Here is a 27,826-nt window from a genome sequence, read left to right as displayed (position 1 = left end):
CAAAAAAATTTCATTAATATAGTAACTTCACAAGCTTTCACCTTTGTAAGCTTACACATTTATAAAAATGAAGTTATAAATTAATTTCTATGTATATCCAAGTACAAAATTTTTTAAAAAGCAGTATTTGTAATAAAAACAGTATTGCAAAATTATTTTAGTTAATTTATGATTTATAAATTCATGTAATTATAATGCATACCTTCTTAGGTATATAAGCCAATATAATTAAAAATTACAAGGACTATATTGCTGGAAACAAAATAATTTATTATATATATCAGTAAAACACATGTATTATATCTCCAATAATTTGTCTAAAAGACATAGATTTATTTTGTAAATATATTTTCATAGTTATACGCACAGCTTCACAATCCAAGATGTCTTATTTCTTCTCCTCCAGGTTGGGTAGTACTTGAAAGAAACGGAATTCAATAGGAACCTAAAATACCATAAAAGCCCATTAAAAATAATCATGATTAAGAAATCATGAATTTGTTCAAAATACCTAAAAGCAAAAACATTTCTATTTAGAAAATTAGTGAATCACGTCAGTAAAACAAAGTTAATTATGTAAATAACCCAGAAACTTGTATTTCTAGTCTTAAAACATGAAGTATGTTAATTGTGCAAACTGAACGGAATCAGTATTTTCAAGTTTTTGCATTGTCAGGGTAATAATTATCAATAAAATTTTGAGTGGTTTACATAGTACTTCTGGGAAAATTTTCTAAGTGAAATGCAGATTTCATTTATTTTCCTACTTTTTATAAAAAGATAGCTAAGTTAGTAATACACTCCAATAAATCAGTATAACAACTGACATTCCTCAAAAATTACTCAGGAAATCTTTTGCACATTAAATTCTTGGGCCTCATCTTTGACACACTGATGTATCAGTTCTAAATTAACAGTCTAGGAATCAAGACATAGAACCTACAGTTTCTAGACATAGAAACTCTTCTTCATGGTTCTCTACCTGTATAGCACATTAGAATCACTTTGAAAGTTTAAAAATGTCTAATATCCGCTGGGCGCTGGTGGCTCACGCCTGTAATCCTGGCTACTCAGGAAGCTGAGATCTGAGGATCACAGTTCAATGCCAGCTTGGGCAGGAAAGTCCAGGAGACTCTTATTAACCACTGAAAACCAGAAGTGGCAATGTGGCTTAAGTGGTAGAGCACTCCCTTTCAGCTGAAGAGCTCAGGAACAGCGCCCAGGCCGAGTTGAAGCCCCTGACCAACTAAAAAAAAAAAAAAAAAACAGAAAATTCTAATATCCAAGTTATGCTAAACTGTTTATACTGAAACTCTGAGGAAAGGGAACATCAACATATTTTTCAGAATTTTTGTTTTCTTTAAAATTCTGATGTTTTGTTTTTAGGTTTCCAAGTCATTACTATGGTCAATGAAGTTGGAGAATAGAAGTTCTTAGTGATTCTGATCATCACCAATTCTAGATCACTGTTCTTATTCCTACCAGGGCAATTTTTTTTTCACTTACTAATCAACCTGAAATCAACATTATACATTTTTATCCCATTACTATCTTTTTGTTCTTTTTTAATTTTTGTTTTGTGCTTAAGAAAAGATAAAAGAAGGTAGGTCCTTCTAATTATTATCTTTATATCACACCTCAGATGTGAGGTCTTACTTTGAGACTTATATAGAATCTAGTCAGTCAATATATGTACTTTAAAAAAATAAAAAAGAAACCTTTTCTCAGTTAAATTTTAAAACATGTAATACATAGTATTAAAACAAGATATATCATTAAATAGAAAGCACTTGTTACTAAATTCGGTTTAGTAAATACACAAACAAAAGGAACATGACAATTCTGTGTTTTAAGTACATGTACGTACTTGTAAGTTGACCTGATTCACTAACTTTTCTTGGAAAAACTATATATCCTAAATAAAATAAAATATTCAACAAGGAATCTAAAAAACAAAAAAAAATATCTTTTCAAGCCACACAAACAATTTTAGAAGTACTTCTTTGGAATTACTGCTTGATCTGGATCAATGAATAAGAGGGACAAAACATTCCTGGGGAGAAAAAAAAGAAAAAAAAAACAAACACTACCCCCAAAAAAGGATACAACAAGAAAGGATACACTTTGCATGACAGTATTACAGCAGTATTTACGCAGGAATGCTTCTAAAGAAGAACAGCAGAATGCAATTTAAAGTTTTCTTATCTTTCAGCATTAGATTTACAAATAAATGGCGTTCTTAAATACACACTGAAACCATTCGATTTTTCCTGTGCAACATTTATGTCTGTATATACCAGTATAGGTACATGAAAACAAAATCAAGATATTAATGGCACCTCAGAGAGAATAAACACTATGTAATTTTCTTAATATTTTTAAGCCAAAAAACAGCAGTTTTGACCAGTTTATTTCATGTTCTTCTAAATAGAGACAGTAGAAAGTTTAAAAGCTTATAAAAAAACAAAAGAATATATCTCCTCATATTTCTTAACGCAGTAACAAACTACATATTTTACTTGGAGGTACTAAGATTTGAACTCAAGATCCTGCACTTACTAGGTAGGTAATCTAAATAACATTTGAACATTACCCCCAGCCATGCTTATTTTTGATATTTTTAAAAACAGGGACCTGCTTTTTCCCAGGTCGGCTTAGACCACAATTCTTCTATGTACATTTTCCCAATAACTGGAATGACAGGTATGTTAATGGAGGTGGTGTCTTCTCTGGGCTAGCTTTGAAACATAAAACTTCTGACCTCCATCTCTTGAGTAGCTAGGCATGCAGTTAAGAGCTACAAGAATAGCCTTAAACTTTGACAGTTATAATATTTAGTTATATCATTCCTACTCATTATTTAAACATTAAAACTACTTGTTCAAGAAACAAGTATGTTTGACAAATACATGTATACTCATCACTGACAAATTTGAAGAGGAGAACACTCTTGGTTTTAATTATCTAAGAGCTTTTGAAATGTGGTCTCTGAAACAATTTCCCTTTAACTTCCCGGTAATGTACTAGTTACATACATTCTCAAATGCTACCAAGAGTTTTAACCATTTGCTCTGGCTTGCGAGACACTTGCCCCAAAGTACTGAATAGTAAGAAATCTGTCAGTCACAAGAACTAGGACTTTAGGTTACCAATTTCAGACCAACTCAATCAGAATCTCTTGAAGATACAGCAATGTTTTGTCAAAGTCTCCATGTGATTGTAATATATGGTAGTGTAAAAGCCCTTCTTTAGAAGGAAAAAATAAATGAAAATAGAAGATATAACACCTTATAAAATTGTTTCTTTCAATTTAGCCTGAAATCACAATTTTGAAATTAATGGGAATACATTACATACAGATATTCCCCCAAAAATTCAAAAGATACTAACATTACTTTTATCAAGTATTTTCTTACAATTTGCAAATCTTAAGAAAATGATGCCTTCTCATGTCTTAGCCATACTTACCATTACTAACCCTTATCGCTTTCTTTTTCCTTCTTTAGAATCTTGTTTTGGTCTGGCAGAGCGAGCAAATTGCTAGTATTTTTTAATTAAGGTTTCTTTTATTAATATGAAAATGTTTCTAGATAATTATCAGTAACTTCTTAATGTAGGACCTCAATGCACTTTTTAAATTTACTTTTACTGCCTCCTGCATGCAGTTACAAAGAACTATTTTTTCTTTTCAGTCATTACTTTTCACACTTGGGCCTATGCACCTTTTCCCTTAATTTTTAGTTTGCAAACTGCATTCACTACTGAAAAAAGATGGTAAATTATAGTGATATAACTTGGTATTAAGATAATTAAATAGAATGCAAAAATAAAATATCAAGTAGAAGTTATAATGACTTTCTTTTCAGTGACTCCAAATGAATTTCTGGATACTATGAATCTTTAATCTATATCATAATATACTTTTATTTATTTATTTTGGTGCTTGTCCTGGGGCTTGAATTCAGGGCCTGAATGAATTCAAGGCCTGCAGGCCTTTCTGCACAAGGCTAGTGCTCTACCAATTGAGCCACAGCTCCACTTCTAGCTGTTTTGGTAGTTTAGTGGAGATAAGAAAACTTCACAGACTTCCTTGCCCAGGCTGGCTTCAAACTGTGATCCTCAGACCTCATCCTCCTGATAGGTAGGACTGAAGAATGAGCTGCCTGCTCCTGGCACCATAATATCTTCTCAAGCTGCATAAATTAGACATAAAAATTAGAAATAGCCAAAGTTTATTGCCTACGTAGTACCAAAGTTCCCTTATTTTCAAATAAAAATCTAAAAAGTGTGCCACCTGTTTCAGTTAAGAAATATTTTAACTGTTACCAAGTTGCTCAAGCTAGAATGTTAATTGTTGAGATTTTAATAAAGGATAACATGAGAGTTAGTTTGTCAAACCCTTCGTAAAATAACATAGTTTGGGGGCAGATTGACTTAAAGGATACAACCACCATAGGTTTTCCAAAAAGAACATATCCATTTGCTTCCTTTAAGGCTTTAGCTGCAGCCTTTTCATTTGGAAGTCCAATGAAAGCCTGTCCTTTCATGCGACCTTCTTTCATTAAGCGTATATCAAACCTAAGGGAAATAAAAATCATTGTGATTCACAGAATGTAAGTTTCAATCTAGCATAGGCAAATATAGTAAATAACTTAAAAGTTTGCTATTTCAAAGTGAAATCTAGTATATGACATGATTTATCTACTAGGCAGGCTTTCCAAAATCCTACTTGGTCTACAAGTAGGGAAAATGCTGTGCTCTATCTATCTATCTATCTATCTATCTATCTATCTATCTATCTATCTATCTATCTATCTACACAGCATTAATGTAACTTATTTCAAGAACTATGAACCAACCCAGGTCTTCCATATGCTAGCAAGTGTCCCTACCACCTAAAGTATATCCTCATCAGAACAACTTTTTCAAGTTTTTATTTTACACCCATATTTGTCTTAAAATTTGAACATTTAATCCAATAATATCTGCTCAAATAAGAAAATACTAAAATTAAAAGGCTAACAGGAACTTGTGTTAAGAATTCATAGGATTTCAAGGCAGAAAAGGAACTTAAGGAATTTGCCATTACTTATCTAGACAAAAAGCATCATTTTATGAATAATATTTAAAACGACTGACTTTTCAAAACAGCTGAAATCATTGGTACTGTTTCTAGTGTTGTACTATATATTTTTTCAACATTTTTAAGACAAAAACCCTAAGTATTTAAAGGCTACAGAAAAAGATGAGATTGTAATTTACAAGTATAATATGGTCTAGCATTAGACAGTAAAAACTAAAAATATTAGCCATGGTGATCAGGTCTTTAATCCCAGATATTAGCAAAACAAAACAGATGGAGAAAAGTTTGGGGCCTGTCCAATAACTGGCTGTAGTAGAATGTGCTTAACATCTCAATTATGTGGGACGCATAAATAGGAGGAATGAAGTCTAGGCTAGCCTAGGAGAAAACTTGAGCCTCTTTACCAAATAGAAATTAAGCAAAAGGATGGGGGTGGGGGAGAGAAGAAGAGGAACAGTTATGTTTAACACTCAAGTGTTAAGTAGTGAAACTTTTGCATATCATCTCTAGACTCATAGAAAACAATTACTTTGTTATCTATATTTTCTTCATAGGAAATAACTTTAGCTATAAATTCTAATTATAGGAAATACTGAAAACAATGTTTACATGAATTTCCATATGTGAATATATAAATGACTTAGCTTTTCTTATAATCATAATCCATTTGCAAGAAAAAAAAACAAGCATCTTGTCTGGACAGAGAAAATCAGCTTCTGATACCTTCATAAGACACCTCTGCAATAATGAATGACTATACATGGAGAATTTAAAACAGGGTCTCGTTTATGTATAGCTATCTAAAAAACACACAGGTATTACATTGGTTTCACTCAAAAAGTCAAAATAAAATTAGCAAAAGTTACTTGCTATTTACTTCCACTTAACAAAGTATTTTACTTTCAATTTATATTATCAAGAATCTTTATTAATTCTGAATTAACAGAATTTTGAAAATAAAATTCTAACTATAAACTGATTTAAAATCTGTGAATCAATTCATATCTTCTGCTTTCACAGAATTGGGAGCTTTGCTTAATGTAGTATATTTTTCATTTTTTTTTCTCTTGCCAGAATGCAAATCTAGAAAAATTTCCCTGATTGCTATATACTCTTGGGTGAATCATTACAATAACACTTTCCAAACTATAGACATTGAACTAGTACCCTTAGCAACATCTAATAACATCTTAGAAATAAAAATTCGCCAGTCCTAACTCAGTCTAGGAAATCAGATTCCTAGGAATGAGGCTTTGAAACTATTTTCCAAGCTCTTGAGATGATTCTTAAAGTTCAACAGCAATTTTTTATAGGAGAGATTAGGATTCATCACAGACCTGTTTCTGTAAATCTTTATTGGAATACAATCATTTGCTGATGCATTGTTTATACCTCCTTTCAATAAGGGATACAAAATTTAATAGCAGTGATATAATATGGCCTGTAATAAAGTGAAAATTTAAAAATTTTCTCTTTTGCTCATTTACGGAAAGCGTCAGTTCATGTTTTAGATGTATGAAAATATACTTACAAAAGAGACTAATTTCTTTATGTAATTTTTATCTTAAAAGTGATAAAGGCACTAAATTCATGACAGGTAAAACATAATTTGAGACTTTGATGCCACTTACATTATCTTTTGTGTTTCAGATGAAAAATCAACATATCTTCCAAAAATAAATTTAAGGTCCTAGAAATTTAATAAAAAAAACAGTAAGAGAAGCAGGAGAAAAAAATTAAAATAATAAAATTAGTTTATAAATTTCAACTTACCTTTTCTTGAACATGTTTGGCTAAATTCTTTACATAAATTCTACAGTTGGGTTCACCAGGCTCATAACTTCGGAAAACTGAAAGCTTTTCCATTTCTTTTAAAACAAAACAAGGTTAGAATATTAAAACATCTCAATTTTTTTTAAAGAACATTCTAAGTAACTTTGAAAATAGCAAAATGAGCTTTAAGCAAATGTTAATAAGCCGGAAGTGGTGCTGTCGCTCTAGTGGTAGAGCACTAGCCTTGAGCTGAAGAGCTGAGGGACAGCGCCCAGGCCCAGAGTTCAGGCCCCACTACCGACAGAAAAAAAAAAAAAAAAGAAAAAGGTTAATACCACAGACGTTAGTTGCAATATTATTAAATGGTACAAGCCACATTAAAGTCTGAAATGATTACAAGAAAAAATAGGAACACTTGTTTTAAATTTTTCATACATCTAAAAATAACTAAAATTTGTCCCATATGAAATATACTACTATTAAATTTAAGATGACTTACATTACTAAAACAAAAACTAAAGCTTATCTGGTATCAATTATTTCAAAAATATTGCTTAAAGTGAATTTGTCAAACCATTCTCTACTTCCATATTTAAATGCAAATATATGTCAAACCATTCTCTACTTCCATATTTAAATGCAAATATACTTCCAAATTTAAATGCACAGACAGTCTGTGAACCCCTTTATAGTGCCCCATATTTACTTCCAGTAATCTATTCTTGATAACTATATAATTCTAAAATACAGATCTCTAATCATTTATTCTTTTAATCGTGTAATATACTACTGGGATAGTCTATAGACTATGTGGTTTATAATACATAACTTCAGACTTACGGACCACATAGGTTTATTTTATAAGCAAATGAAATTTTAGAAAAGATTTTTTCTAAACAAATACAGTCTGGGAAAACTATTTGGAAAAGAACTTCTTATAAGATGTAAGGTAATAACAAAACATTAAAGGAAGAGAAATATTGAAATGGAATTTGTACTTTAAATTAAGGCTTTTATAACACAACAAGGGACTTGATTTTTTGTATAGTAAAAAAATATAAAATGAAAACAGCAAAGTTTAAAAAGTAAAACAAAATAGATGGTATTTTGTTTTATGACAGTACCTTGTCTAGAAATTCTGCCCTTTTCTAACTCTCTTCTAGAGATACATTCTGAGGGCATTTCATCAGAGTCTTCATTATTTTCTTCTGGAACACTCAAATTAGGTTTGGGAAAGATTTTTCCAAAACCTACATTTGAAGCATCAACATCAGTTGCAGGTACATCTAAGAGAGATCAATATTAACATTAGTCATTAAAAAGTCTTACTTAATTCTACAATTGTCATAGCCACATTGCAAATGTTTCAATAGTCACGGGTGGCTAGTAGCCATTTTTTGGACAACATAAAGTTCACAGGAAGTTCTAGTGAACATCATGGCTTTATAAATGTAATTGTTAGTTACTGACATTTAGGAAATGTCAAAATCATGGGCCATATAACCCTACAATAAATCTTTAATCAAATCACAGAAGTCTCTTTCTTCAGAAATTCTGTTTTTCCCTCATTTATAATTTAGGAAAATAAGCATGCAAATTAAATTCTTGTGTTTCTCAATGCTTTAGAATAAGCACAGAAAAATTTCCCATTAAAACCCAAATAGTAAATAAATCAAGCACTGAAGGCCACCATACAATTTCTCATTATCATTCAATTTAGATATAGTAGCATGAAAAAGCAACAGACAGAAAATGAACAGACACATAGTCTTTATGGCACTACTTAGAAGGCATGTAAAATCAAAGAAAATCATTTCTATTTTAATACACTCAAACTGAAGTATCAAACAGGCATCTGATTAATAGGGAGTAAATAGTAGTGAGTCTTCAGGGGTAACTGAAATATTATTAAATAAATAATACTGTATGAACAAACATGTAATTAAGTAAATCATGCAGTAAAAGCATTTTGCTAATGGAATAGTCACTCAGGATTATATAATGATTACAAAGACTTCACTGTGATACATCAGAATGTTGTAAAACACTTTTTAATCTTTTTAACAGATTAGAACATTAAGATGAGTGGTAGAGATGTAGTTCAGTGGAAAAGTCTTTGATTAGCATATGCAGGATGGGGGGGGTCAATTCCCAGTATTATTGTAAAGATAAGTAAATACAAATTAAAAACTAAAATGTTAAAAAGCTACAGATTGAAATGTAAGCAATCATTTTGTGTTTCTAATGTGGACATCAGTAACAAAACAAAAAAACAATGATTTTTATCCCAGATAAAACTAGCAAAAACTAAGTGATAAATTCATTGATTCACTTAAAACTTTTGTTCATTACATTAAGAAGTTGGAAATGGACATTATTCCATGATACTGAGGAAGACCTAGCTGCATAAGTTAAATGAAGTTCAGGAATACTAAAATACAGAAACATCATATATAAAACAATTCTAACACAAAAGCTGACTTCAGCATAGTAAAGAACTAGATTATTCTTACCACAATTTTTTTCCTCATGTTCCTTCTCTAAATCTTGCTTAAATGCTGTTGACATGTCAGTAGATATATGGAATTCAATTCTTTTATTACCTACAGGTTGTGGTTGATCAAATACATCCGAAGGTAACAGCACAGGATGTAAGTTGCTATGTAAAAATAATCACACAATGAGTCTGTATTATAAATAATCCTAAGAAAAGTACTTACTATTTCAAATTTACATTATAGGTATTATACAAAGTCATCTAGGTTTAGAACTTTAATAAACAACAAATAAGCTATTGTGGGTACTACTCAATAGTAAGTGACGAGGGGATTGAGGCTAAAAATGTTAATAACCTGAGTAAAGTCACTTGGTGAATGAAAAAAGTAAGACCTGAGTGCTGATTTTAAACTCCATTATATTCATCAATAATGAAAAAATAGAAAAGGCACCAATTTTTTCTATGTTCATGCATGAGTCTTTAATGTGCTATATTTTATACACCATGTGATAGTGCTGTTCTGGCTAACATAATAGCTACTAGTTGTACCAGACTAGTGATTTTATAAAAGATGTGTAACATCTCAAGTTTCTAAACTGAAAATAATAAGAGTTTGGACGCAATGAGTTTAAATAGATAACAGTAACAATAGCTTCTTCTGTGGAAAATTCAGGGTAGCATATATTACTTGTTTTGGCTGATTAGCACTGCTGTAGAAATGAAAAGATTGATGGTGTCAAGTCAGACATAGCTGGGGCATCACACTACTTTTATGCAGTATTATTTCTACAAAGTGTGAAATAAAGCCTGGTGGAAGTGGCTCATACCTATTATCCTAGCTACTCAGGATTCTGAGATCTGATGATGAGGTTTCAAAGCCAGCCAAGACAGACTTTTATCTCTAATTAACCAGAAATAAGCAACAACTGAAAAGTGTGGCTCAGGTGATACAAAGCCAGGTATGGGCAGAAAAGCTGAGTAAGAATGTGAGGGCTGGTGTTCAAACCTAGTACTGGCAACAAAACCCAACAACAAAAAGAAAAAAAAACAGAAAAAAAAGTGAATTACGATTTTAGAAGGAAAATGGGGGAAAAAGTAATTTAGAAAAACTCATTATCTTACTGACAATTAACATGGCAATATAAAAAGAAGGCAATATAAAAAGGAAAATTTTAACTCTTGGGTTATGAAGTAGAATGAAATGCTGGTAAACTGTGAGGAAATGATGACTACTTAGGAATTTGGTGAATAGGAAGCCAGTGGTCAACCAGTTAAACTAATATTAAACAAAACCTGACTGAGAAAAAGTGTAAGTTAAAAAAGCAAGCCACTTATATTCAGATAACTTTCATTTCATAACTCTAACCAAAATTACCTGTGTGAAGCAAATGATGGTGTAGTCAACATATCTTTTAGCTTTCGTTTTTTTCTCACATGACGTTGCTTTGTTGTTTTTGGTCTTTTGGGCTGAAGATTTGCTAGTTCCATCAGTTTAGTCATTCTATATTTAGCAGAAGAAACATAAGATTTCCTTATCTAGAATTTAATTAACACTAATTCTGTTAAGTAGCAATTTTTATTTGGGTATTTAAAATAAATTACAGCAAAATTTACTTATTTGAAATGTAGTAATGAAATATATCTCTTATGGATTTCATAATATATATGAATATAAAATATATTTATATGGAATAAGGATAACTTCTAAGCTATCAACAACCAATTTCACAAAAGCTCATACTCTAAATGAATTGCTCGATTTGAAAGAATTAAGCATTTACTTAATTATACTTTTCTCTAGTTTCAAGAATTTTCTTTTTTATAAACATTATTCAGTGCTCAAATGAAATCGCTGGACTTCATGTTAAACTGAACAAAGATATACAATCACCCAATACAAGGAACTTTATTGTACTTTTGCAGTCCAATATTAACCACTGAGCAGGGTCTTAAAACCCAACAGTAACAAGTTTTATTTGCCATGTAATACTACTTTGGGTTTCATTTTTGAAATCTGAGAGGAAAACAAATATACCTACATAAGAAAGTCAGAGACACAGAGAAAGGTATGATTGAAGTAAGTTTAAATATTTTTCTCTAAAAAAGGAAAAATGTAAACCTATGTGATAAATTTTCACAGCCGTTTATCAATGGCTGCTTACCAAAATTTGTCTTTAAAATTTGTCTATTCAAAGCATATTATCTATATTTGTGCTTCTTCGCCTGAGTACACTAAGCCTCTAAAGGTCAAGTATGTAACAGGTAGTTTTTATTTAGCTATTATTTTTCTTAAGTTTTGTCACATTTCCAGGAACTAAAGGGAGAAGCAACCAATCAGCAGTTGAAAGTGCAAAAGCTTTGTTCTTGTTCAATACTCAATATGAAATAATGGTAACATTTCATACTATATCACTAAATAAAAATTAAAATAATTAAAACAAAAGTGTTTCTGGTCTGTTCTTAGTATTATTACATTTTTACAACAGGCAAGTTCAAAGAGGATAATTAAACAAATGCAACATTTTATACTACTCTTTGTTCAGCAATAAATTTCAACCCAGAATTGCCAGCTATGTTAAATGTTTCTATTGAAAAAAACTACTGTATTCACTCTCTTTTTGTAGTTAAGCACCACCCCTTTGACTTTTAACTTTTTCCACAAAGAATCACTACTTAGGAGACAATGACTTAGTTAAGATTAATACTGCTGTTGATTACATATGCTTTTTTCCAAGTCTGTGGGTTCTGACTCATGTCAACAAATCCTTTTAATATGTGGTTTCTGTGAAGTTTCCTAAAATTCCTATCATTTGATGAGTAACATCTTGGAGGGCAGAGATCAACAAACTGAAGCCTATGGACCAAATCCTGCTGACTTCCTGCTCAACAGTTTTGATGGAATACAGACAAAACCACACATTTAGGTATTGGCTCGGACTACTTTACTACTAGAAGAGTAGAACTGAGTTGTATTTGTACCAGAGACTACCTGACAAAGTCAAAATATTTACTATTCCATAGCTTGACAAAAAATGTTTCAAAATTCTGGTGCCAAGTCAGGTAAAGATTATATATCTGAACATCACCAACAATTCATTATTCTTTCCCAGAATCCTTAAATAACATATGTAGATTGTGAAGAACAATAAAGAATAACACTTTTAGCCAGAAGCCAGTTTCGCATACCTATAATCCTAGTTACTCAGAAGGCTGAGACCTGAGGATTGTGGAGTAAAGCCAAGCTAGGCAAGAAAGCCTGTGAGACCCTTATCTCCACCAAAAAAGGCTAGAAGTAGCTCAAGTAGCAGAGCACTAGCTTTGAACAAAAACAAGCTCAGGGACAGAGACCCGGCCCTGAGTTTAAGCCCCAGGACCACTATCATCAACAAAAAAATTCTATGCATAGTTCCCAAATTTTCCCTACATGCCTAGTGTCCATTCTTCAGCCTTACTCTATAGATACTGTATACACTTTAGGTGTTAAGAGGTAGGAAAGTTGAGGACACATTCAAAATTCTCCAAACTTACGAGGAATTATATAAAAACTATAAGAAAAATCTGAGTGTCTTTTCCAATTATGATTCTTAGAACCTATTCAGTTATTTAATACCACAAACCTCTGTCGGTCTTCGTTATCACTGCTCTCATATTCTGATTCTACACTAGATAATTCTTCATCTTCATCTGGCAAAGGAGGGTCCTCAGGTGGTCGAGGTGATGTAGGTGGAAGAGGCGCATGCAATGGCATATAGTCTTCATACTAATTAAAAGAAAAAAACAAAAATATCTGCAATCTGTGATGTTGAGAAATAATTTTATATAAATATTTAATACTTGGTATTCATCAGAACTATCATTCCATATAAATACTTCTAATTTCTTGTCAGTTCATGAAATTATTTTATAAATTCAAAGGAACTTAAGAATACCTATTACAGACCACTAGCTAATCACAAAATTTGTTTTGCCCTCTTTGAAGACCATGTGGACTAAATGTGCATATATCCCTAACATTTCATCTTGCAATCAAGTTGGAGCCAAAGAAAAGTAGAGCCTCCACACATAATCTTCATTTCTCTTCTAATCTGCAGACTATTTTGGTAATGCCTGCATCAATCTGGGAAGGCCATACTGAAGAATGTTTTTCTGAGTGACTCAGAACAGAATATCCCTCTCTTAAATTTTGCATTACAACCATCTATAAACATACAAGTATTACACTGAAATAATTTCAAGAGGAGACAGAGATACTCCAGATTATTTGAAAAATTAGCATAGCACCTTTTTTTTTTTTTTGGTCAGTCATGGGGCTTGAACTCTGGGCCTGGGCACTTTCCCTGTGCTCTTTAGCTCAAGGAGAGTGCTCTACTGATTGAGCTACAGCACCACTTTCGGTTTTCTAGTGGTTTACTGGAGATAAGAGTCTCACAGAGTTTTCTGCCCAGGCTGGCTTTGAACCATGATCGTCAAATCTCAGCCTCCTGAATAGTTAGGATTACAGGCATGAGCCACTGGTGTCCCGCTACCTTCTCTTTTTTGTTACTGTTTTTCTGGACTTGAACTCAAGTCTAATACTGGCCTCAGCCCATTCTTGCACAATAAATTTTAGTGAACATATTACTAATCTTGCATGTCTTATAAAAAAACTTTGAAATAATAAAATGTAATTAAAAGGAATATTGGAAAAAATTTGGTCTTTATAATCAAATGCATTTTTCCATTCTCTCTCTCCTACACATTTAGTTCTCAGCTGTATTATTCATATCACATTTACTATATATTTGTTCCTATTTTCAATGAAAAAGGTTATTAACATATTTCTGTAACTGACCACTCAGCAAGGGCAAGCAATATGGCTCTTGAAAATTCTAAGATTTCTCTTACCATGGGGGGTCGTGCAGTAATTGGTCCAAAAGGTGTAGGTAAATTCATTTTATTCATAAGATGAAGTACCTTAAGGGGTTAAAATATTTAAAATCACGCAGTATTAAAATGATGATTTGACTAGATCTTACATTGCAGTAACGTAACTAATTAATTTACTTCAAAGGAAAATCATCTTTTTCCTTTCTAATCTGAAGACTGGACAGAAACAAGGCAGATATGTCTTAGAATGTTAGTCTTCCTACATCATTAGTCAGTCTACTAGTACAATTATTCACATTAATAAGAGTTAATAAGTCTCACATCATGCTATGTGAAACTTACTGAAAATATTTTTCTTAACATTGTTCCTAATTAGTGTGAGTTATAAAACAGTATAATAGGAAAATAAACATCTACTTCAAAGAAGTAACATTGCTAAAAATCTGCTTAGGAGTCTACTATGTCTTTTCCTTTAAGAATGTCTGTATTTTGAAAGTATATTCTAAAGTAACAGAGAATTACCACAAATTATACTTTTAAAATTACCTTCTCTTTAATAGTATCCATTAATAATACAACCTTTGAAAATCTTTGAGAGCCGTATACTGAAATATTTCATTACATTTAAAACTGTATATTGCTTTGTCTGGAATCTTTCCTGATTCATAAAATTATAAGTCAGCAAAAGAATCAGCATAGAATCAAGCTACATAAAACATAGTTTGGAGGAAAATAAGCTTTATTCTGCATACCTGTACATAGAACTTAGGCACACTTGCCAACGCATTTACAATATTTGCTAGGATTGTACTTGAAGGTGGTGGGTACATATACTTGAGGCATGAATTTAATGGAAAAGTCAATCTACAGAAAAAAAAAAAAGGTTTAAATGCCCACAATTTTAACATATTACAACAATTTAATATGACAAAAAATTGTTCTGCATGTATTTAAAATAATTTAATAAAAGCTACATTTTAAATTTTAAAACTTTTTGAGTTAAAAAATTTGAAGTTACATAAACTGTTTAGTTTAAGTTATCAAAATAAACAAAGTATTTTAATAACAATATCCTATCACTATTTTAGTTAACTGAAGTATACAAAATTTGTCTTTTATTTACCTTACTTCTTTTAAAATTTAATTATTCTTAAAATAAAACTTGCCTTCTGACTGCATTAAAGAAAAAGAAGGCATGTTTATCAAAACTTAATTATAGTTCTACTTTAATAGATGCTTTCTTTGAAATGAATTCAGTAGCAAACTTATAGCTCAAAATGTTTACAACACTTTAAAATTACAAATGATGTGTGAAAATATCCTTAAAAATTATCTTATTTATAAAAATCACATAAACAAAACCAGAACAATAAAAAACAAAAAAATACGAACCCATGGTTTGGTGCAATTCCATTTTCTATTGTTAAAAAACCCATCTCTTTCTTTTCTTTATCATCTTCCACAGTGTCATCAGACCTAGAACATGTACAATCAAATTGTTCTTATCTTTGGAAAGAGTAAAAACTGCATCCATAAAAAGATAAATTATCGCAAATATAGCATTATAATAATAATTCCATTAATAAAGAATAACTTCCAAGCATTTCTCCAGGAAACACCAGTAAAAATGAAACAAAGAATTATATTTTATACTTGACTGAATATTTCTTACATTATTATTGTACTAGATAGCTCACTGTTATTTATATTTCAGTCAGTTTATAAAAAATGGTATGAATATTCTTAGTAATCAAAAGAAAACTAATTACAGAATATATAATTGTATAAGTCAAATTTCTATGTTTATTTATGTCCAACTCAATCCAGATTTTTGTACTTCAATCAAGTTCCTAAATGATGTGACTGGCTGAAGGACTATAGGATCCACAATTGTAAAGTACGTTTGTAAAGGCTATGTAACACAAAGTCATAGGGAGGAATAAATACTAGTCTTCCATTTCAAAAGCCTTGTATATCTATGACTCTTATCTCAAGAAATTCATACTACATATTGAAATTTGATACCCCAAAATTTGCAATGTTTTGAAAGGAGATACAATGCCATAAGTGGAAAATTCCACGCCTGACCTTACACAATACATCACTCAAAACTCAGGCACACTAAATATATCTAAGTTCCTAATAGATTTATGAAACATAAATGAGTTTCATGTTTAAGCATGAGTTGTAGACTCAACGTAACTTACTATGTATTGGCAAGTATTCAAAAATTTAAAACACATCTAAATCATTTAGGATAAGGAATAATCAACCTGTAGTTGCCTCTTCCACTGTTTACTCCATTTCCTTCCCGCTTTACACACTTATACTAAATTAGACAGGTTAAATATTCAAGTACCTCCTGAACAATTAGAAGCAAAAATATATTGTTCTACCATTTTGAATTAACATATCCTTACTATTTCAAGTTATGTACTTGCTAATCTAAAAGAAACCTATACATATAATAGTGATTTTTTTAAAAGTGTTTAGGATGGTAGAAAAATAGGAATATCTACATACCTTTTCTTTTTCTCAGTGTTTGATGTGGGACATGGGGAATGAACTCGATCCTGTTCTTTTGCAAATTCAACAACTAAAGTGTGACCTAAAAGTTTCATCTGATGGAGTCTTGTCAAGGCCTTCAGTTAGAGGAAACGTAAAAATATAATAATTGTACTCAAAACAATTTCCTATCATCCTATATACAAATACTTTTACATTTTTGATTGTTAATATACAATCTTGCCTTAGCTAGTTTTGTCCATTTTTAATCTGAATGCATCAGGTCTTTATTACTTATCAAAGGACTATTTTCTATAAGTTAGCAAAATAAAAATATGCTTGACTCCAACTCTCTTCTAATAAACTAAATTTAAATGAAAATGTTGTGCTTATGACTCTTCCAACTTGAAACTTTATGCTCCAACTCTCGTGAAGTCCAGGAACAGATTATTACTACATAGGCTCTATTTGGAGACTTCCCCCGTTTGAGAGCAAATCCCTTCTTCTAGATAATCAGATCAAAAATCTTAGAATCATCCTCAACATTCCCTTCTCACATCTCATTCAAAACCAAAATATATCCAGGTTCTAATCCTTTTTTAGATTTTCCCACTTCAAGATTTTCCCTTCTTCAGTCTATACTCTCAACTACTAAATTAATTCTTTTTACACATAAGTCATGTCACTCACTTGCTCAAGATACTCTACTGGCTCCTTATTTTCTCAGAGCAAAATCTTAAGTCCTCATTACTAAAACAGACACAATAAGGACTTTATTATTTCGCCAGAGTTCAGATCCATTGATCATTTCTTCATTTTGTTTCTTCAATATAAGCTGCTTTCTTGAACATGACAAACATTATTTGTACCCTAGACTTCCCAATCTTGTGTAGAATATATTTCTCCTATGCATTTCCTTAGAAAACATCTTTCACTCCTTCAAATCTTTGCCAAATATGACCCTAACCACTGAAAGTACAAGCTGACTCCTCCCCACCCAGCAAACATGTATTGCTGTTTATCATCTTTTAAAATATTAAGCAATCTGTGCTTCCTTTCAAAAATTTGTAAGATACTGTTTTTTGTATGTTGATATATGCTTGAGCTTTAAAACCACATCTAGCAAGAATCAGTACTTAATAAAATCTGTGACTACAATGTAACTGTACAATCCTATTGTATCCGTATTTGACTTGTTTTCATTACATAAAACAAATTTTAAAATAATTTCCAAGATTCTAAATTAATTCTAGACCTCTTCTTATCAGCGAATCCTTAATTACCTAAAAAAGATGTCATCTAAGCTGAACAGAGGTCACACATTCTCTATTTTTAAAGATATAACTCTCCTTTTCTTTTTCTCTCTCAATCTGTTTATTTCAGTACTGAGGACTGAAGCCCTTCACAAGCCCTGTATTCTTTCTTTCCCTTCACTGTTATCTTTTTGTATTTGAGCAAAGGTCTTGCAATCTTTTCCTGAGCTGCCTCAAATTTACAATCCTCCTACTACTATGTCCAGTAGCTGATATCATAGTTTTGTACTACTAAAACTAGCTAAGAGTCTCATGTTTTTGTTCACAGTTGTGGGCCTTGAACTCAGGGCCTGGGCACTGTCCCTGAGCTCTGTGCTCAAGGCTGGAGCTGCCCTACTTTGAGACACACCTCCACTTCCAGGTTTCAGTGGTTAATTGGAGATAAGAGTCCCACAGGGACTTTTTTACTGGGGCTGGCAACCTACTGCAGATCTCAGATCTCAGCCTCCTGAGTAGCTAAGATTACAGGCTTGAGCCACTAGTGCCAGGATCCTTGTGCCTTCTTGAGAACTACATTTCACCCATTCCACCCTAGTGATGTCTCTAACTTCCTTATTCTTACAGTGTTGTATTTCAATCCTGGCCATAGCTGACTGTTCCAAACATTGTCAGTTGTTGATAAACTATAAATTATAATTTATTTTTAATATACTTATATTAATATAGAATATAGAATATTTATATTATTTTGTATCTTATTTATTTCAATTATCTACTTTTTATTTTTATAATTTATAAAATTTCACTTTTAATGTATACTATATATTAGTTATAAACCATGTTTTTCTTTGCCTATACATATTTTGTGTATATATACACCATAAGTGTGTATATATATTATTTTTCAAATAAATCAGAAGTTATATATAACATTTTCATTTATGTATTATACCCGGGCTATTATCTTCTGCTGATAAATACCACTTAATACAATTCTTAATTATAACCCAACATGGATCCAAAGTATTGCATACATGAAATGTCTGGGAACAGAATTGAGATTTTGAAATTTTTTTCAGATCATGGAATATGTGCACATAAATGAGGTATCTAGGACATAAAACTTTAAACATAATATTTGTGTTTTTCATATATTCATAAGATTGAAGGTAACGTATTTTTATTGTACCTATATTTTGAGTGTTCTAGTGTGGAATTTGCCACTTGTAGGAACATGTCAAAGATCAAAATTTTAGATTTTGGAGCATTTTAAATTTGGAATCTTCAATCTATAAAAGAAATTGAGGTATATAAATTGATGTATCCCTCCCCCATTAATGATGAGAATTTAAGACATCCCTATCATCCATCTTAAATTGTGTTGTTTTCATTATGTCTAATCACAAGAGCTCTTCTTTAAACCCTCTTCTTTTCACATCTATGATAAGCATGCCTATAATCTCAGCTACTACATATGCAGAGATCAAAACAAATGTAAGCTCAAATCCATCAAGGGCAGGAGGAACCTCTGTCTCAACCAACAGCTGTGTGGTTGTGTGTACCCATCATACTTGCTACAGTGGGTAATGTAGAATAGGAAAAACATGGTCCAGGCCAACCTAGGCGAGGGGGAAAGAAAAGAACAATTGGGTGTTGGTGGCTCACACTTGTAATCCTATGTACTCAACAGACTGAGACTGGAGGAATCACAGTTTGAATCACAGGGAGAACAGTTCACAGTACTCCACAATTAATCAAAAGCCAAAAGTGAAGCTATGGCTTAATGACAGAGCACGCCCTTGATCAAAGAAGAACAGGAACAATGCTTATGTTGTTATTAAATACCTCCTGAAAGCAATCCCACTTATTTCTTAAAGTTAACAGATGACATGAGTTCATTTAAAATAGCTTTACAAACAACTCCTTCAGTAATATATCCAAATGTCTTGAACTGTTTCCTCACTCCTAACTCCTTCAACACCTAAATGATCTCTATGAATATAAATATGTGCTTCTCCCTTTGTCTTCTAAGTGCTCTGGCCTCAAAAACAGCTTCCTTTGGTATTTTTTCTACATTCAATCCATGATATAAACTCTACCAGATTTTTTTCACATGTCTGATTATATTTTTAGCCAGTTCAAAAGTATCAAATGCTTTTCAAACCTTAGTAAACAAATTTAATACACTCTTCCACATAGACTCTACATTTTTCAAATCTTATTTCTATTCCAACCTTTAGCTCCTGCCCTACTTACAACATTTTTCATATGTGATAGCTTTACTTGTCCATAAACCTGGAAGGATAAATCTCTACAAGTTTTCTTCTTAAATTCCATGTAAATAAGCAGAGGTCTACTTCGGTCATCCCACTGCAAAGGATTCCTTGACATATACCTTTTCATACTTAAAAACCAGCCAGCTATAGTAGCTAAATCTGTAATCCCAACTACTGTGAAGGCAGCAGGTTCAAGGCTAACTTGGGCAATGGCAGGGAGACCCAGTTTTTTGTTTGTTTTGTTGGTCATGGGTCTTGAACTCTGGGCCTGGACCCTGTCCTTCAGCTCTTCAACTCAAGGCAAGCACTCTACCACTTGAGCCACAGCACCACTTCTGGTTTTCTGAGTGGTTTATTAGAAATAAGAGTCTCATGGCCTTTCCTGCCCTGGCTGGCTTTGAACCATGATCCTCAGATCTCAGCCTCTTGAGTAGCTAGGATTATAGGTGTGAGCCACCAGCACCCAGCAAGACCTTGTCTTAAAAGCATAATTAAAAACAAAAATGCTGAAGGCATTTTGAACTCAAGTTATAGAAAATTTCTCTGGTATACCCAAATTCAACCCTCATTGCCCAGAACAAAACAAAACAAAAACACTGAAAATATCTTGTAACAATTACAGATAATTATCCACTTCATATCTTTAACAACTTGACATTTTAAATTATGTGTACAGCACCTAATTTTAATTTGGTTTACAGCTAATCAATTATTCTTATATAAACATTGAACAAGCTCTGTCACCTGACAAACTATGTATGTAGCCTGCTGGATAAATTCTTTTGAATAAAAGCTTTTGTTTTTAAAAATTACAATTTAAGTATACCTAACAGTTTTGCACTAAGATTTGATAAGAAATTGTTCATAACTGTACTAGTTTAAAAAACAAAACAAAAACCATACCTTTATAGCTGACTTTTCATTAGGGAAAGTAGCAAAAGCAGTATGTTTCTGTAATAGAGTTAAAAGTACAAATTACTTCAATATAATCTGTTTTTCATAAAATAAAAAATGTTGACATTTTGCCAACAGAAGAATTACACACATTAACTGAGAATGTTAACTAATGTACAACAAATGGCTAACCTTGGACTTTTTCTGGGTCAGACTTCTTTGAGAGGAAAGCTTCAAAGCCTTTCAATGGAAAAATATACAAACACAAAGCAGTATGTGCTATATATTCAAACACTTCAAGGCAACAGCGGTTTGAAAACCTCTAGCCCCAGTTATAAGACACTTAAAAGATCTTAAAACATTTTTTGTATGTACTTAAAGGCAAAGATGAGAAACATCCAGCCAAGAGAGCAACCACTCAAGATGATGTTTGAGTTTTATTTTTGTAATTAGGTTTAACAGAAGTCTATGTTTACCTGTAAGTTATCAATATTTTAAAGCCATTAGGAAAAAATGCAAATCATTCTATTACTGGTAGCTTCCTGCCAATATTTATAAATACCTGAGTATGTATTATCACACAATCTAATTTTGAGATGGCCAAATAAAACAAACAGAGCCGATGTACATGATAATTTGATCAACACTGGTCTTTTAACTTGGCTGCACATTAGAATGTCCTAAGATTTTAAAACGATTGACTAGGGGACCCATCAGAAACATAGTGTCCTCATTAATACTTTAATAAAAAGAAAACCATGCAAAATGCATGTGGTATTAATTTTTTTAAGTATATCCCCAAGTGGAACCTTTTAACTGTTAAGCATATTGTTCCCTAAACAATTCTGTCTGGAAACTTTAGGAACTCTCCTCAAAAATCGAGAAAGAGGTTTTAGACCTAGTCTAATCCTATCTTCTTCGATTTCTGTAATTTTCTTTTCTCTCTTTTTCTGCTGCCAGTCCTGGGGTTGAACTCAGGGCCCGGACTCTGTCTTTGGGCTTTTGTGCTCAAGACAAGGAAGCTACAGCTGCACTTTCAGCTTTTTTGGTGTTTGATTGGAGATCAAAGTCTCACAGACTTTGCCTGCGACTGGATTCCAATGGCGAGCCTCAGATCTCAGCCTGCTGAGTAGCTAGAATCATAGGTGTGAGCCACCAGCGCCCAGATTCTTCTTCATTTTGATCTCTATTTTATTTTTTTTGGGGGGGGGGAGAACCGTGGGTCAGTCGTGGGGCCTGAACTCTGGGCCTGGGTGCTGTCCCTCAGCTCTTTAGCTCAAGCAGAGCCCTCTACTGCTCGAGCCAGGGCCACTTCCGGCTTTTTCTGCTTATGTGGTGCTGAGCAATCGAACCCAGGGCCTCATGCATGCAAGGCAAGCGTTCTACCACTGAGCCACCTTCCCAGCCCCTGATCTCTATTTTAGACAGGCTTCTAAATGAACCCAGGATTAAAAAAAAAAAAAACAAAAATAACAAAAAGTCCTTGCTTATATATTTGTAAGAGTACTCTGGACCCTAACACAAATACCACCCCAATTCAAAAAGATGTCGGGAGATTCGCGGGTCAGGTTTAAAAATAGTAGGCTGCCCGTGGCTCACGCCGATGATAATCCAGGCTATTAAGGAGGCTGGGGGATCTGAGGATCACGGTTTGAAGCCAGCCCGGGCAGGAAGAGTATGTGCCTGTGGAAGACTGTTCAAATACAGTACTGAGAAAAAAAAACCGGAAGTGGCGCTGCGGCTCAAGGGGTGGGGCGCTCGCCTTTAGCATCCAAGAGGCTGAGTCGGGAACAAGTGTCCGGGCGCTGAGTTCAAGCCCCACACACGACAAGCAATTTTCCACTCTAGCGGTGCTCTTCCCCAGGGTCGTGATGAGATGATGGCTGGGTTTTTTTCTTCTTCTGATAGTTGGGTGTTAAAGAGACAGGCCGGGCACAGGTGCGCCCCACGACGCCAGGCCCCTCCCCCGTCCCCCGCCCTTCCCGGGCTCAACGCGCCGGCCTCCGCGCCACCCCTGACCCCGGGGCCTTGGCGGAAGCCTGCGGCGGCTGGCGCCCTTACCAGTCGCCCCTTGTCGGACAGGACCCGCACCGACTGCGCCCCGAAGTACTTCAGCAAGTCCTCCTTCTCCTCGGCGGTCAGCTCGGCGGGCAGGTGCCTGACCAGAAGCGTTCGGTCGCCCCGGCAGGGAGACAGCGCCGCGGAGCTCGGACAGCCTCTCGCCATAGGCAGCGGCGGCTCGGGGGCCGCCATCTTTCAGCCGGAAAAAAGAAGATAACTAATAGCCACCGGAAGAGGAGAACACATAGAGTTAGATATCCAGATAGGTTTCTATTGATATTGGTACATAGATTTACGTGGGAAGCCCGGGCCGAGCCGCAGCCACCCCGAGCGGCGGCGGCGGGAAGCGCACAACGCCGCCTCGCGCGGGGGATTGTGGGGAAATAAGGAAATCCCGCGAGATCTTGAGAGTGCGGCGCGCGGCACTTCCGCAGGAGCTCCTGAGACGGGAGGACACGGAGCTGGAGAGCGACGGTACAGACGGGATGACTGGAGTTTCGGGAAGGCGCCGAAAGCGATCCTTGTTTTTCGAAAGAAAAGAAAAAGTGGCCCGGAGAGGCGCGAAGGCTACGGAAGAAACAACGGGAACACAAAAAAAGGAAAGTGAAAACTCAAGACACCTGGACCGAAGGCCAGCGCTGCACTGCGCGTGCGCCGCCTGGAGCTGCGCCGCGACGTCGCTCCAGTGCGGGAGTTTAGGCCTGTCCTGGGCTTTAAAATCAGCCCTGGGCCTTTCAATCCCGCGCCGGCGCAGTCCATCTCCCACGGCCGGCCGTAGGGGCGGGGCGGGGCGGGGCGGGCGTGAAATAATGGGTGTGTTCTACAGTCTGGTAAATGGGAAAACAACGGGTAATGCCCGTCAGCACTGTAAGGCTCAGCACAGTAGGTTTCAGTATAGAGAGTAAAGGATAAAAAGTACAGCGTTTTGTTTCCTTGAATCAGCAAGCCATATAGTAGCTGATATGCCTCGCTGGCAAGTTGTAGTTCACAACATTGGTAGCCTCTAGCAAGATATACCCTATACTCTGTAAACCTACACATACCCCTACATAAGTACTCTTATCCCCATTTTGTTTTCCAGGACGTGGGGTCTAAAGAGATGTAAATCATACGACTATTAAATGGAAGAGGTGGAGTTTGATCCCTACTATTCTGACTTGGGATATAGACTGTGATCCCCTTTTCTGCCTAGATTCTGAGTGCAGTGAGGTAAAAAAAATCATTTCCTCCAGGTCCAGCTTAGGTGCAGGTGCTACTGTCTGAAAAGCCAAGGGATCTCTTACTGAGGTATCTTTTTATTTGATACATGAGTGATGTAGCAATAAACAGTACATCAGAGCTCTTTCATAGAATATTGGGGTGAACAACTCCTCAGTTATTAGGCAGGATCAGGCCACATAAACCTTACAGGATTGTGATAGACTAGCATGGTGTGCTCTTGTTCTCTGACAATATAGAAACCAAATCCAGAAAGAGCAGGCAAGTGATAAAGGGTTCATTTCACAAAGAAAGTAAAGGCCACTCAGGAAAAATGCACAGTGGGACCTTGAAACTGGTTGTCTGCCTGGTGGTCCTTGTAAGGTCCGCTCCTGGATGGCGAGCAGACTCCACCCTCCTCGCAGCAAAGTCTCCACCCAGTACCTGCGTTACCTAGGCAACTGGGACACCTGGAAGAGGTCACATCTGCATCCGCTGATGTCACATCTGAATTTGATGTGGCCACACCTTTCCCCACCCATACCCTACATAAGGGCTAGCCCAGGCCCAGACCCTCCCTTTTTAGCTCTTGCTGCTCTTCTCTTGCTCTCTTGCTGCCCCCTTTTTTCTCTCTCTGTTCGTTTCTAGCTCTTGCTGCTCTTCTCTTGCTCTCTTGCTGCCCCTTTTTTTTTCTCTCTCTGTTCGTTTCTAGCTCTTGCTGCTCTTTTCTTGCTCTCTTGCTCTCTCTCTTTCCCAGCCACGTGGAGTGCCACCCTTGCCTGGTCCCAGCAGGTCTACTGAATAAACCCCTTATCTGAATACCACGTGCGTGCTGGTGCTGTTCTAACTCGGTTACCTCTTTTTAAAAACCTAACAGTCCTGGCCAGTTGCTTTACGTTGCCCCTATTCCACATTATGTCCTCCCTTTAATTTGCCAGATGGTGGCTGGCTTATTTAAAACAAGCAAGACGCTCTCCTGAGCAGTAGCAGCAGGACAGTGGACTGGCCTGGCTATCTGGGGCTTTTTGTTTTCCTCTCAATTGGTAGAAAGTTCAATCACCTGGAAAGCAATGGAAAACTTTCAGAATTTTTTTTCTCATTAAGTGTATAGAGGAATCATTAAAGTTTAGGTATAAAAATTCCTTTTAGATTTCAGTGTGAAAAGGCAAAAGCATGAGGATCAATTGATTGATCATTGATTGAGCCTATGAGATGTGGACAGAGCTTTGTGGGTAAAGGAATATGTATTAAGTTTATAGTACTCATTGAGTATTCCTGTATTAAGCAGAAAACAATCTGTAAGTGTGATATTCTGGCGAAAAGTCAACATTGGATGTATAAATATGCCATTAACGAGTATATTACGAATAAGAGAGTGTATAGAGAGAGAAGCCCATCTGGGATATGCCCATACTGAGAAATTGAGGAGAAGAGGAAAGTCAGTTATTTTGGCGTTTGCATTCTAGTACTAACTACATAGTAACACATGTAAATAAGTTCAAGCCAGAGAATAATAGGTACTTTCAAAAAAAAAATACTCTTAAGAGACAGGTTTGGGGTTATAAACTTTGGAGTTGGCCCTTTAAACATTCGTTTACAGACTTTCTCCTTTAAACTAGTCAAGCCCTTTGTACTCTTAATTATCAGTGGAGTAACAAGGTGATGACATATCCTTCCTGATTTTTTTATATTTAATAAAAGCTCTTAGAATATTGTAGACATTTTAGCAATTGTTAGGCTTGCCTGGGAGAACTGCTCCTTCCTTTTCATAAAAGACAGCATGTAGCCTTAACAGAAATCACCTAAAACCAGTAATTACCTGACTGTCAGTCACCTGCCTGTGAGTCAGCTAAGGACCCTATACTCATCCTCTGAGGTCACTTCCTGAACTGTACTGGTCACATCTTTGGACAGTGAGAGGTTCCCAAGGCTCTGAGATCACTTCTGTATCTGCTGTGGTCACAATTCCCAACCTTTCTCTATATAATCCCTCCAACCATAAATCCCACCTTCTGTTCCTCTTCCTTTTTTTCTTCTTTTCTCTCTCTGTATTCCTCTATCTCATGTGGGCCAGCAAATTGCTTTCTCCCCGATAAACTTGTGCTTGAACCATGCGAAAGTGTCCTTTTGGAAAAGCATAAATGAATCCATTTTTACAACCACTTCAGCATAGTGCAGTTGGGAATTGCTAATGAGTCCTCAAGAATTTAAAGTTGAGATACCACAACTGAGATAGGAGCATAACTTTTTTTCCTACTTAATTGCTTTTAGTTGTACACAGCTAAATCTGCTTTGCTCTTTCTATAACAATATTGAGCAGTAGCTGGCCAACCACAGCTAGACAGGGAAGAAAGTGTCTATGAGACAAAGGTCTACCTAGTGAAGAACAATGCAACACACAAATCACCTTTCTTATTCCTAAAGGGGCCTATGAGGGCCTTTCTTATATTGATGTGCATTGCAGAAAGCTGAAAAATAAGCCTTCCTACTTCTACCCTCTTGCTTCTAGGTAGGAAGAGTCAATCAGAAGGGATTTGCAGTCCAGTTCTCTGATATTGAGAGAGGATGGTAATCCATTTCCAATAGCCAATGACCAAACCAAAGATACAAAGAGGGAAACCATGGATGAAATTGCTGGTTTGTTTTTATCTCATTTTGATCCTGTCTGATTCTATATGGTGTGTTGGAATGGAATATATACAGGATAGGGAAATAGCATTAGAGAAAAAAATTGCTGTGGTAAAATATTTCATTTTGTAGTGGTACAGTTTTTTAAAACATTCAACCTAAATGGTTATATTTTTTAAGATTGCTTTGTTATCTTTAAGTATTAGTCAAAACATGAAATATGCTAAACATTCAGGGAAAATGGTTCAGCTAAGAAATGACAGTAGTATGAAGACTTGTCTGATAAAGCCCTCTCACAACATATGGAAAACAACAAGAAAAACACACAACTAGTTTGGTTAATTAACTCTGATTAGAGGAGAAATCTTTTGTCTCCAAAGTCATACACTATTAGAGATTTTGTTTTGGAAATCACATGACACATGGTTCCTGGTTACCAGGACAACGTAGGACCCCTGACTCACAAAACTCACCCTTGTTCAATAAACACCCTAACACCCCAAATTTTCTCCTAAAGTGCTCATCAATGTACTGATCCTTGAACCAGATATCTGGTCTAAAGCCCTGATAACTGCTGGGCATGGTGGCTCACACCTGTAATCCTAGCTACTTAGGAGGCTGAGATCTGAGGATCATGCTTTAAAGCCATCCTGGGAAGGAAAGTCTGTGAGACTCTACTTCCAATAAACCACTCAGAAAACTGGAAGTGGTGCTGTGGCTCAAGTGGTAGAGCCATTGTCTTGAGCTGAAGAGCTGAGGGCCACTGCCCAGGCTTCAAGCCCCACAATCTACC

At 34.9% G+C, this 27,826-nt stretch overlaps 2 protein-coding genes across 4 annotated transcripts in view; both read right to left on the bottom strand.

Annotated features, from left to right (window-relative positions):
* LOC138817351 (pancreatic alpha-amylase 2a5-like) overlaps positions 1-439 on the bottom strand; it is a 28,965-nt gene extending 28,526 nt beyond the window's left edge. The window contains exon 1 of the mRNA XM_070007855.1: positions 368-439. The gene's annotated coding sequence lies outside the window, so the exon portion shown is untranslated. The remainder of the gene's footprint in view (positions 1-367) is intronic.
* On the bottom strand, positions 254-23,853 carry Rnpc3 (RNA binding region (RNP1, RRM) containing 3). 3 transcript variants are annotated; one of them, XR_011368817.1, is made up of 16 exons: positions 23,209-23,853; positions 21,157-21,204; positions 16,743-16,861; positions 15,612-15,695; positions 14,972-15,083; positions 14,238-14,306; positions 12,971-13,113; positions 10,729-10,854; positions 9,370-9,515; positions 7,981-8,142; positions 6,857-6,951; positions 6,715-6,773; positions 4,446-4,578; positions 3,469-3,540; positions 983-2,165; positions 254-445 (listed from the first exon to the last, which is right to left on the bottom strand). XR_011368817.1 is itself a non-coding variant. In XM_070007852.1 (15 exons), exons 1-14 carry the CDS (start codon positions 23,398-23,400, stop codon positions 3,481-3,483), a joined length of 1,548 nt encoding a protein of 515 aa, XP_069863953.1. In that variant the 5' UTR covers positions 23,401-23,853; the 3' UTR covers positions 254-2,165; positions 3,469-3,480. The 3 variants fall into 3 exon arrangements, 2 of the variants coding, with proteins under 2 accessions (XP_069863953.1, XP_069863954.1); XM_070007852.1 differs by having other exon boundaries at positions 254-2,165; XM_070007853.1 differs by lacking the exon at positions 983-2,165.
* Positions 23,854-27,826: the final 3,973 nt, after the last annotated feature.

The sequence above is a fragment of the Dipodomys merriami genome, unplaced genomic scaffold (assembly GCF_024711535.1).
Source record: "Dipodomys merriami isolate MVZ:Mamm:240054 unplaced genomic scaffold, mDipMer1.0.p SCAF_7, whole genome shotgun sequence".
Lineage (NCBI taxonomy): Eukaryota > Metazoa > Chordata > Mammalia > Rodentia > Heteromyidae > Dipodomys > Dipodomys merriami.
The sequence above is the reverse complement of the archived record's forward strand: the minus strand, read 5'-3'. Positions and strand labels throughout refer to the sequence as shown.

Coding starts and splice junctions, on each gene's coding strand:
- Rnpc3 (XM_070007852.1), bottom strand. CDS start 23,400: ATGGCGGCCCCCGAGCCGCCGCTGCCTATGGCGAGAGGCTGTCCGAGC. Junction 15,696..16,742: donor AACACTGAGAAAAAGAAAAG/GTATGTAGATAT, acceptor TACATGTTCTAG/GTCTGATGACACTGTGGAAG. Junction 4,579..6,714: donor TCTGAAACACAAAAGATAAT/GTAAGTGGCATC, acceptor TATTTCCCTTAG/GTTTGATATACGCTTAATGA.